Raw genomic sequence first — 21,205 nt, 5'->3', positions numbered from 1 at the left:
GATAGCAAAGGATTGAGAGAGCAGACAGAATCTACACTAAATGCAGTAGGTTGAGGCACACTATATTAAGATATGCTTTGTTCATCTTTGTTTGCAGATTTGTATAGCCACTTAAAAAAAAAAAAAAAAAAAAAAATGATCAGACTTTCCATCATGAACCCTCTATAAGGTACAAAATACTTTTTCACTTTTACTTTTCCGATAATTTGTCTAAGAAATCGCAAGAAAAAATTGGCAAATCCGAGATAACTTTATTCTGATAGGTAGAATAAAGTAGTTCATGCCTGGTTCCTTAGACGCAAAAATGAAGTAAACTCACCATCAGGACCCTCCTTCTAAGGAAGAACACACTGGATGTGGATAAGACTGTATAGAAAAATAGGACTTTTGAAAAGTGTCTGAACTGAGAATCTTTGTAAGCAGCTACCAATTAGAATCTCCCTATCATGCCTCTGTTGGGGTGACGCTGGGAACAAGGTTTGAAAACAGATCTTCATTCTAGTTGAGTTTTACTCCCTCACCCCCCTTCTTTAAAACTATGGAATATTAAAATTCCTTACCGCATGTTGGGTTCTACAACATGTTGGGTTCTACAACATATTGGCATCCACCCCAACAGGACACAGTAGTGATGTGAGATCTGAGGGGATGAACCACAGCATACATCAGGGTGCCAGGCATCTGATTTTGTCATATGTGAAGATTCTGCTGGAGGCTGTAGCTCTTGCAGATCCCACTGAAGAGGTAAGCATTAAGAGCCTTCTTTTGCTGTCCGCTTTTTGGATTTTTGTTTTCAAGTCAACCTATTCACTTAAAAGTACACCCTATCATGGAGTCTTGTTGACGTCTTTCAGAAACTGTTTGTAGCCAAATGATCAGTATAATAGCCAGGCAGTTAAGATTGAGACACTGACCCATAACAAGTATTTTTATCAGGAAAGTCCAAGGAAAGCCAAATCTACATGCCTTCATACTTGTCTGAGGTATAACTCAAAGTATTGAAGCCTGAGGATCAGTAGGGCTGCAATAATGACACTTGCAGAATGGAAAGTTGGCAATGGCAAGGTCTATAGCTCTCTAACGCAAAGTTCTCCTTAATCCAGGCTTACAGTGCAAGACGTATTGTTAGGAACACAGGCCACGTGGCAGAATTTGCATTCTTTTGATCTCTTCCTTAGCCATCCTAACTTTTGGACCACTTAACACAACAGCCCAACATATATTTTTCTTTTTTTAGGATGAAATTGAATACCTATTAAGAGAGACCGAAGAACTGAGAACAACAAATCTTACACTAGAAGAAAGGCTTCATAGAGTTGCTGGTCCTGTCACCAAGTCGTCACTTTGCAGTTGTGGAAATAGGCAAGCAGAGGACAATAACAAAGTTTGTAATAAACTGCTAGAGGACTGGAACAAAAAGCTTGAGGAGGTCAATGCTGCAAATAAAAAAGTTACAGAGGACATTGACAACCTGAAAGAGGTACCTCGTGTGCTTGTTTGCTATACTCTTCCTTTATTTATATATGTTTTTTTTAATGATAAGTAATGACAACCTTTGGTAACCTTTGGTAACAGAGTTTTATGAAGTTCACTTATGTCTATGTCTATGTCTGTTTTTGCTAAGCAGCTGAAAGATTGCCCACAAAAGGTCCTAAACTTGGCTATACACTGTTAGAATTTTGTCTACTTCCTTTGAATAGGCCAAAATTCTAACAATGGGTGTCCCTACCAACTCGACAAGAGTCAATTACTCAGGGTTATGTTGAAGGTGTACTGAAAACTATTTGCCAAACAGTATGTACGGTCATTTAGCTGCAGTCATTTTTAGGTTTTCTGACAGCCAGTGCTAGTGCCTGTCAGAATACAGTAGTCCAGCAAGGAGGATTTGCCCATCCATACTGTTTTGTGTAGATAGAAAGCTGAGCAAAATAACTATGTTCGTGTAAGGCCAGCTTTATTGAGAATAGAATTGGAAAGTTTGGAGAGAGAGGTATCTTGGTGGAAAAGAAGAGGATAAGGGGGCAGAAAATAAGTGTGTAATGAGTAAGGTGAGGGTTACAAAGTTTCACATCATCATACCTTTGTGTATGGTCTTCAAGTAAGGTTGTGTGCCACATGGATGCCCCTGCCATGATTCTTTTGGCAAATCATTGGATTTTTACAAGTTAGTTTCCAAACCACATCACTGAAAGTAGCAGAGATAACATGTTAGGGGATGAAGTCAATATCAAGTTCTCCTGAGTATATAAGAAGCATATGAGGCAGACAGACTGGAGGAAACAATGTTTTGTTTTGTAAATCACAGTTTAAGTACAGCTCAGGTATGCTATGAGAAAAACATACACATTTACCTCATTATAAAGGCCAACTCCAGCAAGCATTTGGAATAGTAGGAAAGAAGGAGCGCCCGAAGTCTAAGAGAATGCACTTTTGATGGTAGATTAAGAGGCATTTATTGAGATTTCATGTACTTGTTGTTATTCTCATAAATGCCTCTTAATCTACCATCAAAAGCACATTCTTTTAGACATTTGGCTCTCCTTCTTTCCTATTATTCCAAGTATACGTGTGGAAACAACCTTAAGGCCGTACCAGAAAGGCAACAGCCCAAACCCTGAGACAGTTTACTGCCAGTATACACGATTGGGCACAACCCAACTGGAGGAGCATCTCCCTACCCACCCACCTATGACCAGTGACTGATCCAGTCAGTCCAGCGCAGTCTTCAGCACAAACAAGATAGCTCCAGCAAGCATGGATGGGTTAGATCCTCTGACTGGTATTGTTGTCTCCGCTGGGGAATATTCCCATCTCTGCTTTCATATAACAGGGGCTTGCAGAAACCCACAAGTGGGGACACAGGAAGTTTTAAGAAAAGATTGATTTCTGCTTTTCTTGACCTTGAGACTATTGTTTTCTCTAATTTCACAAACTTAACCTCTTGTCGCTGGCGCCTCCCGGCCCTTTAAGAGTTTCAGAAGCTGGGGGTGGTGTTTTAGGGTCATGTGACCGCTGTGATTCGCCGTCACGGCGGTCACATGATCGGAAAAGGTTGGGACCTTTACAGGAGTAGCAGATATACGTACTTGGAGCGCACAGGGTGCGCTCTCTCGGCACATATGTATTTTTTAATTGCACACAAATATGTGGCCATCAAGGCCCAGACGCCGAGAAGCCACATATTTGTGTGCGCTCGGCGTCAAGGGGTTAAACGGTGAGCATAAATCCTTTGAATGGAATCACAGACAGCAATAAAAAGTTGACATATCCTAACCCTTACATAAAGCTGAACTAGGTAGATATAAAATACACAACTTATTTCAGCTCTGTATTTAATTCACAATTACATAAATTGGTAAATACAAGTAAGGAAATGTAAGCACCCTGATTTCAGCCTCTTGCAATGCATTGTACAGCAGAGCTAAGAAGCAGCACAAGGAGCCTGTCCGTTGTCCTGCAGCTCTCATGTACTAACAAAGAGCATGCTGATAGTAGGAAAGAACAGAGTAAGATGGTAAGTGAACTCATCAGTTGACTGCTTCTACTTCAATATTCAGTCACAGGCTGAGGGGAGGAACAAAATCTAAGTGTTATTTAACTCCAGTAAAGAAAAATTACGATTCCTGCCCTGCCAGATAGAACTGTGTGTTTTGGCTGAGCGGTGTAAATCTCAGAAATGGATGGACATAAATATTAATCCTTTGGCAGGTAAGCAACTTGCTTATATTTTTTTTATCTGTGTATTTAGTTGTTTGCCTGGAGTTCAGCTTTATTTATTCCACCCCCAAAATAGTGAACAGCTATTGTCACACAATTCGGAAACTCGGTTTTGTGAATCTGCTTGCTTTACTTCTGAGATCAGTTGGATCTCACTGCCTGTGTAATATAACCCCTATAGCAAGTGTTATCTTATCTATATTTCAGTTTCTTGTATTGTCCCTAAAATGCAGCATCATAGGACATCAAAGTAGTACCTGCCATCATCTATCACAGGCTGGTTTGAGAATATTCTCATAACCTGGTGACGGATGGAGACATTTATGTGCCCTTGGGTATCTTCGGTAATGCTTTGCCTGAGATGAGTTCAAACCTTTCTTTTTATAACCAATATATATTTTTTGCGGGTGCTCCTGTGTGATTTTCTTAGGATATCAAGCATTATTTTTTACATTCCCTTATCTTTTAACTTGGTGTTTGTGCATTTGCAAAAATAAACCGTTACCCAAAGGCAATTAGAACATGAAAAATAGATCAAATATATAAGCTTTGAACTACCCTACAAATAAACAGGCCACCATTTTAAGGTGGTACGAATCTACCTGCACAGATGTGACACAGGCCCCTACACTGTAGCACAAAATAGGATTAGCTGCACGACTGTGAACTAACCACAGGCAATATGGAACTACAAAATTGTGACACAAACCCCAGCACAGTAGGTGTGTACCCAATCAGCAGCACAATTGTGACAGTCCATGCACTAGACTTGTTTATAGGTATATTTGCATGTCTATGTATGAAAATAATCAAATCAGCGTAACCGTATCTATTCATTTATCTGTCAGTTGGGTAGGATATGAATACATCTACTGTGGCAGAGTACACAATTTTGGTTTAACAGTGCAGTTTGCTTTATCAAAACCTAGCCTTCAGCTATAGCACAGCCACCTTAGTCGGGATCTAACTGCATAACTGTTATCATACTATTGCATTTACGTATTAAAGGATAGTGTCTGTGTTTTATGAATGTTGTTTTTATAGGTATTATTGGTCAAAATGCCACTGTTTCTAGAAGTATAGGGTGAAATCGCTTTCCACAGCTAGACTCAACCTCCTTAAAGCGGAACTTTAACCATTAGCCGCCCGGCCAATAGCCGTTTGGCGGCTTCAAAAGTGTCTCTGCACTCCGGGTGCATGCCATTTGGCGTGCTCCCGCACATGTGCAGTTTGCGTTAATGCAGAGCGGCGCAGCAGTGCGATCTGTCACCGGCCGTGCACCTCGGACACGGCCGATGACAGATCCGAGTACCGGCTCCCGTTGCTGGTACCATGTGACCTGCTGTGACCAATCACAGCAGGTCACATGACAGTTGTATACAATGGATGGCTTCATTCATGATGCCATCCATTGTATACTAGTGCCTAGCTGTGAATGGTCACAGCTAATCACATGCACATGTCATGTGATTAGCTGTGACCACATCACAGCTAAGCACAAAAAAAAAAAAAAAAAAAGCTGAATTTCATTCAGGTAAATGCTTGCTTATAGCAAAGTAATTCTTTGCTATAAGCAAATTGTGTAAAAAAAAAAAAAAATACTGATCACTTCCCCAAAGTAGTACAATGTTACTATGGTAACATTGTACTACTTTGGTCATAGTAAAATATGAAAAAAAAATCTTAAAAAATGTAATAAAAAATTAAATATAATAAAAAAATAAAAAAAAATATATATATTTTTTTTTTTCATACTGTCACCAGTCAGTGTCCCTGTTCACCGCCATGCCAGTTATATGATGACGCTGCACTGCACTGGTGACAGTATGTAAAAAAAAAAATAGTGAAAATAATTTTTTAAATTTTTTCATTTTCCAAAAAATTATGACAAAAAACTACAACTTCAAAAAACTCGCCATGCCTCTTATAAAGTACGTCGGACTGTCTACTCTGCAAAAAGGGGTCATTTGGGGATATCTGTACTATTCTGACATTCTTGGACCTCAAGAAATTAGATTGGCTCTCAGTACTTCAGGATTGATCAATATTCAGATCTATACCATAGTTTGTGAACTCTATAACTTTCCTACAAACTAAAAAATACATCCTAATTTGGGTTATTTTCACCAAAGACATGTAGCAGAATACATCTCGGCCTAATTATTTATTTGTAAACTTTTATAACAGAAACAAAGAAAAATGTGTTTTTTTTTTCAAAATTTTTGGTCTTTTTTTGTTAATTTAGCAAAAAATAACCCCAGCGGTGATTAAATACCACCAAAAGAAAGCTCTAGTTGTGTGAGGAAAATGATAAAATTTTAGTTTGGGTACAGTGTTGTATGACCGCGCAATTGTCATTCAAAGTGTGAGAGCGCTGAAACCTGAAAAATGACCTGGGCAGGAAGGTGTAAAATTGCACGGTATTGAAACGGTTAATCAAAAAGGGAAATTTTGCTTGTTTGCCTTAGCCCCCCCTCACCCCTCTGCTTTGTAGCAATTGGCACTTTTTTGGGGGGGGGGTGGACGGGGAGTGGGTACCTGGTTATTATGGGTACCTGCTCCCACTTTCGGTCGGATCACCTCTGCGATCTGAGTGATAGTCCCCCCACACTCCTTCCCTACAGCCTTCTGGGACACATCACAGGTCCAAGAAGACTGCGGGACCATTCACAAAGCATAGCTTGCGCATGCGCAGTGGGAAACTGGCTGTGAAGCTTTAAAGCTTTTTTTTTTCCGGTTTCCCTTAGTTAGGATGCCGGTGCCAGGAACCTAAAGCCAATTGAAGAATCGGCTTGGGTGAGGACAGCACTGGATCCCTGGACAGGTAAATGTCCTTCTATAAAAAGTATGCAGCAACAGTATTTGTAGCTGATGACATTTAATTTTTCGGAGAGGCTGAAGCTCCTCTTTAAACATGATAGGCTTGGGGGCATTTCATGATATTAACCATTTGGCCTGGTATGCCACTGGGGGAGTGGCTTTTATAGTTAGGCTTCCTTAACACTGGAATCAGAGTTTACTGCACCTTGCTTTTCAGGGGAGCTTGAACACTGGTTTGCTTGGGGTTTTGAATAAGGTACTGTCTTCTCTTGAATGCCTGTTTATTCCAGTTTTCCAAGAGATTTTGAATTGCAATTCTGTGCTGCAACCACATGCCAAGCACAAATACTTGGATGTAAATGGTACTGCCTGCCAGACATGACATATGGGGGAGTTTTACTAAAACTGGTGCACACAGAATCTGGTGCAGCTGTGCAAAATAACCAGCTTCCAGGTTTTAATGTCAAAGCTTAACTGAACAAGCTGAAGTTAGAAGCTGGTTGGTTACTATTCACAGCTGCACCAGTTTTAGTAAATCTCCCCCAAAGTGTTACATTTTCTGCACTGTGAATCATCGCAGTTGCAGCAATGTATACACACCTTAGTGTTCACCATGTTATTTTGTAGTTAGGCGGTCAGATTGGTAGGCGGTAAAATAAGGATCAGCCACTTGTTTTTACTGACTCTTTGTTGCTCAGGTGAACTATACCTTAGGATCTAAAGATGTTGCAACCACAGAGAAAAATTAGAGTACACAGTAAAAGATCCTGAATTTGTTTGTAAACTGTACAGAAGGGCAGCATATAACTGCTTGTGATGTGGACATTCTCCTGTAGTGTCTGTTATTAGGTAAATCAGTTTTTTGTACAGAGATATGCCTTCAATGAGTAATTTAAAGTTGACAAATGCTGATCTTTCAGAAAAAGTACTTCACTGTGTTTGCCACTTGTGCTTTTGCGTATACTCATCAGGCTACACTGAGTTTACCCAGTTTTCAAAAGCCCAAAGCTTCTAAGCAGTTAGACGTCAGCATGTACATGTTTTGAAAGTTGACCTACCTGATTCACATTTAATATGTCTCGGACCTCCATGTTTCAAATTTAATATGTCTCTTTTTATTTAGTCATGCGGAGCAAATGATCATCTATTTTGCTGATACCTGCATATTGTGATTTTACTTGGCCAAAATATATCTAGTCATGTGAAAAAACATGGAAAAGCAATTAGTACATTCCCTTAATGACTTTCTGCACTAAATGCAAAGCTTTGTTTTCCTCCCTTGATGGGGAATTTGCTTTGTGTTTAGGGAATATGAATACAAAGTGCCATTTCTGTCCCAATGTTAATTAAAAACAATGTTCTTGCAGTGGCACGATGTATCTGCACGTTTTTTCCTCTGTATGTTGCAGTGTTAATGTGTTACTTCTTTTTTTCTTACAGGAAAATAGAAGGCTGAAAAATGAAAATGTTGACATTTTAAGAGAAAACTTAAGACTGAAAAATGAAGTAGAACTCCGTTCACCCCAAAAGTATGCATTTTCTGTGATATTCTATTGGCCACTTTTTGTCAATCCTTACTTTTAGAAATGTTAACAAACTTCACCAAAACAATATGTATATGATCAAGATATTAAAACCGAGAATAACACTCTTTTTTCCATATATAAAACAAAACAATGAAAGTAAAAAAATTTACAAAATGCAAATTTTTAGAGACCACCGCCTAAACTCCTTAACAGGCTGAAAGAAATCATCCATTTCTAGATCTATTAACACAGCTGGAATACATATCATATATGGAATGTGTTTTCCCATGTTTGTGATTCTCAAGCTAATCCTGACATTCCAGCACTTCTACCTAGCTGCACAACCAGATTCCCACTGTTCAATATAGCAAAGCTTGGTGAAAATGCACTCTGACAGCAGATGTGCATGCCGCAGAATATGATTGGATCCTAGGACTGGTTCTCCCTTTCCTTTGTGTGCATTTGTAAGGATAACAGGATGCTTTTATCAACACAGTTTCAACTATTTAACTAGTTTAACTAAAAAGTACATTTTGATTCTTTTCTTAACAAAGACATGACTGTGTTAAAGCAGAAGGCAAGACATCAGAAAAAAGACCTACATCAATAAAGAATCTCTTAGAGCAGCACTTCGGCTTTAAAACCTCCATAAAGGTTAATTGTGAAAGTATCATAAAATTGTTTTCTGATATTGGGTCACGCAATCTTTCTGGTCTCTTCCTGTTTTAGAAGATGCAAACTAGGAGGAGAAATCGATGCAGAAGCTCAAGTTGGTAACGTGATGCAGGCACATGACACTTGGACTAAATTTTCTTTGGAGAATTCTTTGTTTGTGCAACTGCAAATCCCCTCTCCTGGTGAAGTGGCCTGGGCTGCAATGTGTGGAGACACGTCCCACCTAACATGCCATCTTACTCTTTATTTTTCAGCTACGTAGGGGAGAAACCATCTTGCCTCTTATACAGGTTACTATTTATATTCAGACATTTTGAGGAGTGACTATTTTTATGCTGTGTTTTTCCAGCAGCTGAACACAGTTTATTGCTGTGTTGGTCCTTCATTTGGGGTTTGATTTTAAATGGTTTTATTGGGATTTGGAATATATGTTCCTTGTAATATGACTTTTCTAATTCCTAGTAAAGAATATTTATTGTTATTATCCTGAGGGTTTAGAATACTGTTTTTTCACATGATCATTACCTCCAATGGATGACTCCAGCAGCTGGCAAATACAGGAATTTTTTAGCTAGTTACCAAAGGTCAGTTACTCAGCAGCTGAGGTACATGTCACTCGAATTGCTGCAACATATGTCGCTCTGTATCAAAAGTAATCAAAAGGTAAGACAGCTGCAACTAGAAGCATTGGGGTGGGACAAGTCACAATATACAGATTGGTCCCAGACTTCCCAACATTTATTAAACTTCAGGAGAGTATCATCGGCAGTTGCAATAAGGTATTCCATTATCCAGATGTCAACTATAATGTTTAAAAGTTGAAGCTTAGAAGGTGGGTCAGTGGACAACCAGCACAGAGGGGTCAATCAGTGCATGAGGAGTTAATGTCTCCTTGAACATGCCTTCTGCACAAGCCAAATGGGGGATAATGAGTAAGTGTAATTTTCAGAAGCAAAGTATATAGAGCAATCCCATAGCGTAATACTGTACAGGTTCTTTTATTTAAGTGTGTAGTGCATACTCACAGAAATGTTGGGCATCAAGCATATCTCAAACCATAGCAATCCTATTGGCAAACAGTGCGGACCTGGCTGTCAATCAACTCAGCGTGCATGATGATGTCACTCTCATAGGCTCCACCCTATGTGTTTCGTCACAGATTACATTATTAGGGGGACAAGCTTGTTCCCAGTCAGTGACGTGAATCTTCAGAAACAATCCAGAGTGGAAGCTACCATATTCCTCTTTGCAGGTATACAGCAGTCCATGTATCGGTGTAAAGACTGTATTAGTTTGTGTTCTTTTTCACATTTTCTTTATTCAGTTTTTGATATTGAGGAATTCCTCTGGCTGCATTTACTCAAGTACTCTCACTGGTTCTTTAAGATCATTTCACTAACATTAATTAAGAATGTTTTCACATTCTGATTTAATTAAAGATATTAATGACTAAGCTGTAATTAGCCTACAGATATAAATTATGCAGATTTTACTATGATTTATACACAAGGGCTTTCAAGAAAAAAAGGACAAAGGAAAAACTGATGGTGTTTCTGATTTATTATTTCATTGATGTGTTGCTTCAGTGGTGCTGAATACCAGTGGAAAGTGTGAAACCCAAATCTTTTCTGTATGTACTTCATTAATACTTTCTGTTCCTGTTAGCTAAAGAAGTGTGCTCTTCCAACATCCATCTAATTACAAAGAAAATGTAAATTATACACTGTGCTCCACATTAAAGTGGTGGCCTAAATTTCATGTTTGGAAGCTTATTTTGTATGGCTTTTTAAATAATGGTAAATCATTTTGTAAATTAATTTAGTTTTTCATGATATTGAGTACTAAGAGCGTAGCATCTGTAAGGTTTGAAGAGCAGCTCCAAGCAACAAGTGAAGTCAGTAAAGTGTTAGCACTGTAAAGGGAAACCTTGCAATTAAGCTGAATTCCATTGTCAACTCAATTTACCGTATAAAGATTATTTGCTATGATTTTTATGTTTTGTGCAGGATTTTCAGCCTCTGCCCATTGTATCACTTAATTGTGTCTTGTGCAACCTGCTTCTTACAGTGCAGGAAATAAATATTTGATCCCCTGCTGATTTTGAATGTTTGCCCACTCACAAAGAAATGATCAGTCTAAAAATCGAATGGTAGGTATATTGTAACACTGTGAGACAGAATAGCAACAGAAAATTAAAAAGAAATGCATGTCTCTAACAAAGGATGCACTGATTTGCATGTTCATGAGGGAAATAAGTATTTGATCCCCTATCATTCAGCAGGATTTCTGGCTATCAGGTGTCTTTCATACAGGTTACAAGCTGAGATTAGAAGCAGTCTCTTAAAGGGAGTTCTGCTAATCTCATTTTGTTACCTGTATAAAAGACACCTGTCCACAGGAGCAATCAAACAATCCGATTCCAAACTCTCCAAAGGCCAAAGAGCTTTCCAAGGATGTCAGGGACAAGATTGTAGACCTACACAAGGCTGGACTGGGCTACCAAACTATTGCCAAGCAGCTTGGAGAGAAGATGTCAACAGTTGGTGCAATCATTCGCAAATGAAAGAAACACAAAACAACTGTCAGTCTCCCTAGGTTTGGTGCACCATGTAAGATCTCACCTTGTGTAGTGTCAATGATCATAAGAACAGTGAGGAATCATCCCAGAACTACACGTGAGGATCTCGTCAGTGATCTCCAAACAGCTGGGACCACAGTCACCAAGAAAACAATTGGTAACACAGTACACCGACAAGGATTGAAATCCTGAAGTGCCTGCAAGGTCCCTCTGCTCAAGAAAGCACATGTCCAGGCCTGTCTGAAGTTTGCCACTGAACATCTGAATGATGCAAAGGAGGACTGGTTGAAAGTGTTGTGGTCAGATGAGACCAAAATCCAGCTCTTTGGTATCAACGCAACTCGCCATGTTTGGAGGAGGAGGAATGCTGCCTATGACCCCAAGAACACCATCCCAACTGTCAAACGTGGTGGAAACATTCTGCTTTGGGGGTGTTTTTCTGCTAAGGGGACAGGACAACTGCACCGCATCAAAGGGACGATGGACGGGGCAATGTACCGTCAAATCTTGGGTGAGAACCTTCTTCCTTCAGCCAGGGCATTGAAAATGGGTTGTGGATGAGTGTTCCAGAATGACAGTGACCCAAAACAAACGGCCAAGGCAACAAAGGAGTGGATCAAGAAGAAGCACATTAAGGTCCTGGAGTGGCCTAGCCAGTCTCCAGACCTTAATCCGATTGAAAATCTGTGGAGGGAGCTGAAAGTTCAAGTTGCCAAACGTCAGCCACCAAACCTTAATGAGGATCTGCCAAGAGGAATGGGCCAAAATCCCTCCTGAGATGTGTGCAAACCTGGTGGCCAACTACAGGAAACGTCTGACCTCTGTGATTGCCAACAAGGGATTTGCCACCAAGTACTAAGTCATGTTTTGTGAAGGGGATCAAATACTTATTTCTCTCATGAACATGCAAATCAGTGCATCATTTGTTAGACATGCATTTCTTCTGAATTTTTTGTTGCTATTCTTTCTCTGTGTTACAATACACCTACCATTCGATTTTTAGACTGATCATTTCTTTGTGAGTGGGCAAACATTCAAAATCAGCAGGGGATCAAATACTTATTTCCTTCACTGTATGCTGCAAGTTTTATGTTTTTTTTTTTTTTTGTTTGTTTTTTCTTTTTAGAAAATATTTTATTAGGTTTTTAAGAGTACAACACAGAGCCTCTGGGCATACACCAGCTCAAAATGGTACAACAGAGAAACAATAAGATGCTAAACAACCTCAACTAGGCAACTCCCCAGTACACTCAACTACCATGATAGTTATAGGGTCCTAAAAGGAGCATGTATGTGTTAAAAGGGGGCATATTATCCAAAATCCCCAGCTCAAGCACTCACTTTACGTTATGAATAAAATTCAGAGGGTCAGTCAATTATAATCTGGGCACTATTCACAGGGCAGAAGCAGAGCCTCCTTATTTGAAGGATTCTCTCCCTTTTTCTTGTAGCATTAGTGTTAACAGTAGATGATTCTAGCCAAATGTCCCATATTTTATTAAACTTGTTTGGGCACCCCCTTGAGATACAAGTCAGTTTGTAAAGTGGAATAACTGAGTTTCCTAGTACATTCCAGCTATTCAATGACAGGGTATTCAATGACACTTTAGCCTTCCTGGCATAGAAGAGCAACAACCCAAGCAGTGTTCTAGTCGTCCTAGTAAATGCTAAAGCATTGACCAGGCCCAGTCAGCACACCTCCACTGTTTGGGGCTTCTTGTTATGAATTCTGACCAAAACTCGTTAATATTAGGACAGTGCCAAAAAATATAAAAGAAGTCAGCTGGTGTGTCTCCCACAACACCAGCATTGGGGGGGGTGATACCTCAGGATGCATTTTTTGTAGTCTGGATGGGGTCAAATATTTTAAATTGGATCAGTTTCTCTTGTTGCCACCAGCTGAGAGAGAGGGTAGTCCCAAATGTCCTCCCAATCCTCTGCATCTAAGTTCTCAACCTCTCTTCGCTACTTCGCTTGTAGTGGGTCGAGATCCTCATTTATCAAGGAAAGGAGCACTTTGTAAACTGTTTATAATGGTTTTGCTAAGGAGGGATCCCTTAAAAGACTCTCCATATCATGAGCCAACAAATGTAATGGATCAGTATTAAATTGTGGGCGAAAGGCATGGCGACGTTACAGAAACCTGAAAAAGTGGGAGTTTGGTAGGTCATGTTTAATTTTAAGTTGGTCAAAGGTAACCAAGGACCCCCTATCCTATATGCCACTTAAGTATTTATTACTCTTCAAGGCGCAGACCGGGGGGTCAAGGAGGGTCTCAAATTCAGGCAAGGTAGGGTTATACAATAGTGGAGCGTGCAGAGACCAGAATGAAGAGGTTGGAGAACACTTGGGCAAGGTTGAGCATCAAGCCCTAATGACTGCTTTCATTGACTGTTTAAGAGGTGAGAATGAGGCTCGCTCCCCATGATACAGTAGGTTGCATAGTGTTTTGAAGGAACCTGCATGGTTCACTTCTAACACCACAGAAGTGTTGGTGTCATCTGAGATCAGCCAGTTTTGGGCATGGATAAAAGGGCAGCTAAAAAGTACGTATGAAGGTCAGAACAGGGTAATCAGTTTTTATATTTAATCACTTTTTTCATTGAGTGTTTGTGGATGATACAGAAATGCAGATTAGATTACATACAGTCAGGTCCATAAATATTGGGACATTGACACAATTCTAACATTTTTTGCTCTATACACCACCACAATGGATTTGAAATGAACCAAACAAGATGTGCTTTAACTGCAGACTGTCAGCTTTAATTTGAGGGTATTTACATCCAAATCAGGCGAACGGTGTAGGAATTACAACAGTTTGCATATGTGCTTCCCACTTGTTAAGGGACCAAAAGTAATGGGACAATTGGCTTCTCAGCTGTTCCATGGCCAGGTGTGTGTTTATTCCCTCATTATCCCAACTACAATGAGCAGATAAAAGGTCCAGAGTTCATTTCAAGTATGCTATTTGCATTTGGAATCTGGATCTCATCTTGAGAGTTGACAGCAACAAAGAGCTGTCACTATCAGTGAAGCAAGCCATCATTAGGCTGAAAAAACAAAACAAACCCATCAGAGAGATAGCAAAAACATTAGGCGTGGCCAAAACAACTGTTTGGAACATTCTTAAAAAGAAGGAATGCACCGGTTAGCTCAGCAACACCAAAAGACCCGGAAGACCACGGAAAACAACTTTGGTGGATGACCGAAGAATTCTTTCCCTGGTGAAGAAAACACCCTTCACAACAGTTGGCCAGATCAAGAACACTCTCCAGGAGGTAGGTGTATGTGTGTCAAAGTCAACAATCAAGAGAAGACTTCACCAGAGTGAATACAGAGGGTTCACCACAAGATGGAAACCATTGGTGAGCCTCAAAAACCGGAAGGCCAGATTAGAGTTTGCCAAACGACATCTAAAAAAGCCTTCACAGTTCTGGAACAACATCCTATGGACAGATGAGACCAAGATCAACTTGTACCAGAGTGATGGGAAGAGAAGAGTATGGAGAAGGAAAGGAACTGCTCATGATCCTAAGCATACCACCTCATCAGTGAAGCATGGTGGTGGTAGTGTCATGGCGTGGGCATGTATGGCTGCCAATGGAACTGGTTCTCTTGTATTTATTGATGATGTGACTGCTGACAGAAGCAGCCGGATGAATTGTGAAGTGTTTCGGGAATATTATCTGCTCATATTCAGCCAAATGCTTCAGAACTCATTGGACACCGCTTCACAGTGCAGATAGACAATGACCCAAAACATACTGCAAAAGCAACCAAAGAGATTTTTAAGGGAAAGAAGTGGAATGTTATGCAATGGCCAAGTCAATCACCTGCCCTGAATCCGATTGAGCATGCATTTCACTTGCTGAAGACAAAACTGAAGGGAAAATGCCCCAAGAATAAGCAGGAACTGAAGACAGTTGCAGTAGAGGCCTGGCAGAGCATCACCGGGGATGAAACCCAGCGTCTGGTGATGTCTATGCGTTCCAGACTTCAGGCTGTAATTGACTGCAAAGGATTTGCAACCAAGTATTAAAAAGTGAAAGTTTGATTTATGATTATTATTCTGTCCCATTACTTTTGGTCCCTAAACAAGTGTGAGGCACATATGCAAACTGTTGTAATTCCTATACCGTTCACCTGATTTGGATGTAAATACCCTCAAATTAAAGCTGACAGTCTGCAGTTAAAGCACATCTTGTTTGTTTCATTTCAAATCCATTGTGGTGGTGTATAGAGCAAAAAATGTTAGAATTGTGTCAATGTCCCAACATTTATGGACCTGACTGTATTTTGTCAAAACATAAGCTTTCAAACTTGTACAACTAAGGGTTGTGACATTCACAGTACAGTGTATAACAAAGTAGTAATGAGCAGCGTAAACTGTACAGATGTATCAGGTACATTATCAGAACCTTTCAGGTTGTCAAAGACGGTTAAGTTGTGCCACAAAAAAATGGCAAGTGGAGGGGAGACGGTGCTCCTATAGATAAGGAGACCCGTCGTTCACACCATGTATAACTGAGGGTACGATATTGGAGATAGCATTTAATTCGGTAAAGTCATTAATCTGTTGAGATATACGTAGAAGACATAAGGAGAAAAGAGAGAGAAGTAAAATGAAGGTGGAGGAAGGAAAGAAGATGAAAGGGACAATGGGAGGTTCCTAGAGGTAACTGGGTCTTTATACCTTTGGCAGGAGGAAGGGGCCAGGAGCACCAGCAGGGGACCTGCAAAGAGAGAGATTGGGGCTGCTCTGTGCAAAATATATGTTTTGTTATTAAATAAAGTGCCTTTTTACTTTACGTGCTGGATAATTGGTGATTATCTGATGTTGACACACTCATTTGCTCAGTGTGCTCCCAGTAAGGTATTAGACAACATAGGATCAGTCTCATTTTGATAAATGATTTACAACTCTTGCATGTGGCTGACCCCTTATTTACAGAGCCATTACAGGATGATAGGAGAAATGTAGCTGTATATAATGACCCTATTTATTAAAGGAGTAGAGCATATTAACTTTGCAAAGTGAATTTTTACTTTTGCAAGGACATTTTCACTTAGGTTAGTGTGAATGTAGGGAAAATGTCATGACTTCAGTCATGTAATTGTGCAAGCAACAACCTACACCACACTGTACATACAGAAGTGTTCGACCTCCTGGACTCTGTAATCAGACTCCATAATAGAAATGGTCAGACCAATCCCCTCTCTCTTTCTGAAGACACTTGTGATGCTGTTACTTGGCTATGTCAACATAAAGCACTGGAGCAGGCAGCATTTTAGGCAATTTCCAAGCAGAAATCAGACACAAATTATAGCATGTGGTGGTACAGGATTATAAAACTATAAAAAAAGATTTTGAGACTTCAGTTGGTCTTTAAACCTTGATTCGAAGTCATGTTATATGCATGGCATTTTGATTTTCTGAATAGAACCATATAATGCAGTGAGGTACAATCACATTATTTGAGTTACTCGTCAAATAATTATTGGAGATTGTTTTGTGAAGAAGAGATAATCAGATCTACAATCGTAAAGCAGTTTTACTATGTGAAGTTGCAATCGTAATTATTTTGCATCACTTCTTAGATTTTTGGGTTATGATCGCTATTTTTTTTCTTTATATTTGCCATCATTCACATTCTGACCAATATGGACATGCCGTTTTTAAAAATGAATTACTTTTAATACAAATAATTTCTGGGCAGTTTGTATTGGATGTTATAGTGACAAGGGAATCTACTGATTAAATATTCCTGAGTATCTTTTGTAAGGCTCTCTTTCTATCGGGTCTTTTCAGATTTGAAATTAAACTTTTCTGTCTTTTTTCTTTTGTTCTCTGATTTCAGATTTGGACGGTTTACAGTGGCTGCATTGCAAGCTAAAGTAGATCAGTATGAAAGAGAGATGAGCAGACTTAAAAAAGCTCTAGAGAGGAGTGATCAATACATTGAAGAACTGGAAGCGCAGATTGTACAGCTGAAAAGGCCACCAGAGGATAAGCAAATAGAAAAATCTCAGGGTGGAAATACTGCCCTCATGGAGGAACATGCTGGCAGAGCTGCAGCTAGTTACGTCTGTCAAGATGTTAGCACTGCCAGATTATTTCCAAAGTACAGCAATGATGATGGAATCTATTCCAATGACTCCAAAGGCCTTTGCCCTATTTCAGTGAGATTAAAGCAAGCACAGTCTAAAACTGTTGACTCACCTAAACTGAAAAATGGTTTACATTCCACTGTTTGGAATGGTGAAGAACAAACTAGCTTGGATAGAGACAATCTTAGTAAGATCACAGTTTCAATGTCTCAAGACCTGGGAAGCCCTTCTTCATCCATACCTTTCAGCTCTCTTCAGCTGAATACCCCAAACTGCAAAACTAGCTCTTTCAGCAATACAAATTTAAAAAAGCCACTAACATATCTTAGAAAATTAGTGTTTGATGACTTGCCTCAAAGGCGAGAACTTGACAGATTGGCACCTGCAAGTACTGAGCACAATGTAAATGGTGCTGATGGAACAACACAACCTGGGCAAACAAATGCCATATTTTCTAATTTTTGCCATATTAATGGAGACTTACAGGACAAGAATTCTGAAAAGACAGACAGTAGTTTACAGTTCAGAAAACAAGGGAGGAATGCAGCAGATCAAATTTTAACCAGGTTACATACCAGAAGTGCAGAAGACTTAAACCACCCTGGGACCTCATGTGAAAACACTGCAGATGTAAAGTTAAATTATGACAGTGTTGATCCCAATAATGTGGGTTCCCACCTGGAAAGCCAAAGAAATGTTCCTCATACAAGTGTTCCCTGTTCGACACCAGACTGGGTCAAGCAGTTTCAAAGTGACTCTCCAATTCACATGTGTAAATCCTCTGAAACCACTGCACTGTCTCATCATGAAAGCAGTCTGTTCAACTCACTGCCCTCTGCTGTAGCTGACCATGAAGAACAAGCAGATTTGTTTATGGCTCAGTCATCTACTAATAGGTATAATATAGATTTCAATAACGACTTGCACTCAAATGATTTACCTTGTGAAGAGGAAGTCAGACCTCATGCTCATTCTAAAAATATCCTCTTTCCGGGATCTATTTCTGAGTCATCATGTCTATCTTCCTCTCAAATCTACAGTGGGAGTCCTCCAGCAAAACGAAAGCTACTAAACCCATGTAATAACAGCCCTGCAAAATCCTCCAAACACTGAACCTGCATCCTCCCTCACATCATGTCATTAGAAATTGGTGTGATTCATTTAGAAGATGAATATGCTTGTAAAATATCCAGTGACTGCTCTATTTGATACACAGAATTTGATACACGTCTATTTTTCTATACGTAACTTTTAAGCTGCAATAAAGGGTTTTTAACTGATTTGAAATTATTTGGATTTTTACTTTGATCAGCATTTTAGTGTTCTTCTGATGTTCTGGTACAAAAAATACCTAACCCTTCTCCACTCTGTCAAAAAAAAGAATAGCTGGAGTTATGCGTTAAGCTCTTTGACTATGAACTAATGAAAGGCAATACCTTTAGAAAGCATTTTGTAAACTTCCCCTGTGTATTAAGCTCTTAGGTGCTATCAAAATGCTTTGTCTATTTAAACATGAATAGAATTTTGTTGCAAAAAGCAGGTACCCAAAATCATGTGAACTTTTAATTGACAAGTTGAGTCTGATTCACGCCTGACCTATAATTACAATACCTGTCTGTAGTTACATACTTTAAAAGATAACAGCCTGTTCTAAATGAATGGACTGCTAATGCATAACAGAAGGAAAATTCAGTGTATCACTATGCGCTTTATGGGCATTGTGCTACATTATGGTGCAGGTCTGTCAGCACTCACTGTACATGTGCATTGGGGTTCCATTCTAAGTGTATGACACTATAATGCAAAGAATAATTCTGGGCATTACTGTAACACAGGAATTTTAAGATCTGAAACCATCCTAAATATTTGAGTTATGTTTAGTAAAGATAACCCAGCATCAAATATTTGTTTATTAAAACTGACTTTATTTTTAACTACAGTATTTTCTGGCGTATAAGACTACTTTTTATACTTAAAAATATACCCCAAAAATTGGGGGTCGTCTTATACGCGGGGTATAAAATGTGAAAATGGAGTTTGTTTGGGTCAAGCTGGCTGCATGTGTGGCAATACTGTACATACAGTATACCGTGCTGAGCCAAGCTGGCTCAAAACAAATGTCCCCATGACAGATTAATCTGTCAGCCCGCTGGATGTGCGCTATATACAGTATACTGTGCTGAGCCAAGCGGTTTCAAAACGTACCGGTACATCCCTACTGTAATCAGACCGCTGGATGCGTGTATGTACAGTATCTGCGGCTACATACAGTATACACTGGGCCAATCACGGCGAGTGATGTATACTACTAATGAATACAAAGCCTGCTCGGATTGACTGAGTCAGAAAGGTGGGCTGATGTCACAGGTTTTGAAACAGCTTGGCTCAGTATACTGTATATACCACAGTGGTATATACTCAGTATACTGTATATACCACACACCCAGCGGGCTGACAGATTAAAATGTCATAGGGACATTTGTTTTGAGCCAGCTTGGCTCAGCGCGGTATACTGTATGTACATTACTGCACATCCAGCGGGCTGTATATATACTGTATACTGTATGTAGCCAAAGCTACCGTATTACCGCACATCCAGCAGGCTGTATATATATACTGTATACTGTATGTAGCCGAAGCTACCGTATTACCGCACATCCAGCGGTAACCATCTTATTTAGAATTTGATCCATATGATGACTGTCTTACAAATGTATCACAAGATGTCATTCATGAACTTATGATGCCAGAGGATGAACATAAGGATTTTAAGTACCGGTAAGTCATAACCATTTCAATAAAAAAATCTGATTGTTTTTAAATGGTGTTGCCTCGGAAGGGGGGTAGTCTTATACGGCGAGTATAGCCCAAAACCTATGTTTTAACTGGAAAATTAGGGGGTCGTCTTATATACCCAGTCGCCTTATACGCCGGAAAATACGGTACTCTAAATGAAGGAAATAAACCTAGACTCTAAGAATTCACATTGATTTTCACAACTGCATCAGGTTATTTTATATAAAAAATGTTGATGTTCCCTTAAAGCGGCAGAGACATTCCAACACTGTTCATCTAAACAGTAACTTTCACAAGCCAAAATAATTTAATAACTAAGGCCTTATGCACATGGCATTTTGCAGCCACTTTTAGGGGCATCAGGAGGTTTTGTTATTTTTTTTTTTTTTACTGCATCCAAACCGCCCTCCTTGTTTTTCTATGTGTCCATGCATACATAGACTTTTGGAAGCTTTTAGTAACAGTAGCATTTACCAGCAGGAGAAAAAAACCCAGGGCCAGTGCTTCCTGCAGCAGCAGCTGTTTGGCAGAAAAAAAACTCTTTGGCGCGTGTAACACTAGGCGCATTTAGTGATTGAGCGTTAATTCATTTCAATGGCCAGTATAAATTATTATTCTGGCCAATTAAATGATTTAACACCCAAGCACCTGTCGCCTGTAAACGTGCCTAAATGCTTGTAAAAGCGTTGGACACTTTGAGAAGTGTCAGGCGTTTTTTCTGCCAAAATGCTGCTGCCAAGAGGAGGAGCATTTTTAAAATTCCCTGTGTGCATGAAGCGTTCACTTCATCATCATCATTATTATTATTATTGTTATTACTATTATACAGGATTTATATAGCGCCAACAGTGTGCTCAGCATTTTACAATATAAAAGGAGACAATACAGCAATGATACAATTTAATATAAGAGGGTTAGGAGGGCCCTGCTCCTTTGGAGCATAAAATCTAAGAGGGAGGGGCTAGTGGTACAAAAGGTAATA

The 21,205-nt window shown here is 39.5% G+C and overlaps 1 protein-coding gene across 1 annotated transcript in view; it reads left to right on the top strand.

The window, feature by feature from the left end:
• The window catches only part of OBI1 (ORC ubiquitin ligase 1), a 46,392-nt gene extending 27,685 nt beyond the window's left edge, over nucleotides 1-18,707 (top strand). Inside the window, exons 4-6 of the mRNA XM_089680460.1 lie at nucleotides 1,238-1,480; nucleotides 7,978-8,066; nucleotides 17,178-18,707. Coding sequence (XP_089536586.1) covers nucleotides 1,238-1,480; nucleotides 7,978-8,066; nucleotides 17,178-18,540 — 1,695 coding nt within the window. The 3' untranslated portion in view covers nucleotides 18,541-18,707. The remainder of the gene's footprint in view (nucleotides 1-1,237; nucleotides 1,481-7,977; nucleotides 8,067-17,177) is intronic.
• The last annotated feature ends 2,498 nt before the right edge of the window (nucleotides 18,708-21,205 follow it).

The sequence above is a fragment of the Staurois parvus genome, unplaced genomic scaffold (genome assembly GCF_062004578.1).
Source record: "Staurois parvus isolate SC_StPar_1 unplaced genomic scaffold, SC_StPar_1.0 ptg000243l, whole genome shotgun sequence".
NCBI classification, from domain to species: Eukaryota; Metazoa; Chordata; class Amphibia; order Anura; family Ranidae; genus Staurois; species Staurois parvus.
The sequence above is the reverse complement of the archived record's forward strand: the minus strand, read 5'-3'. Positions and strand labels throughout refer to the sequence as shown.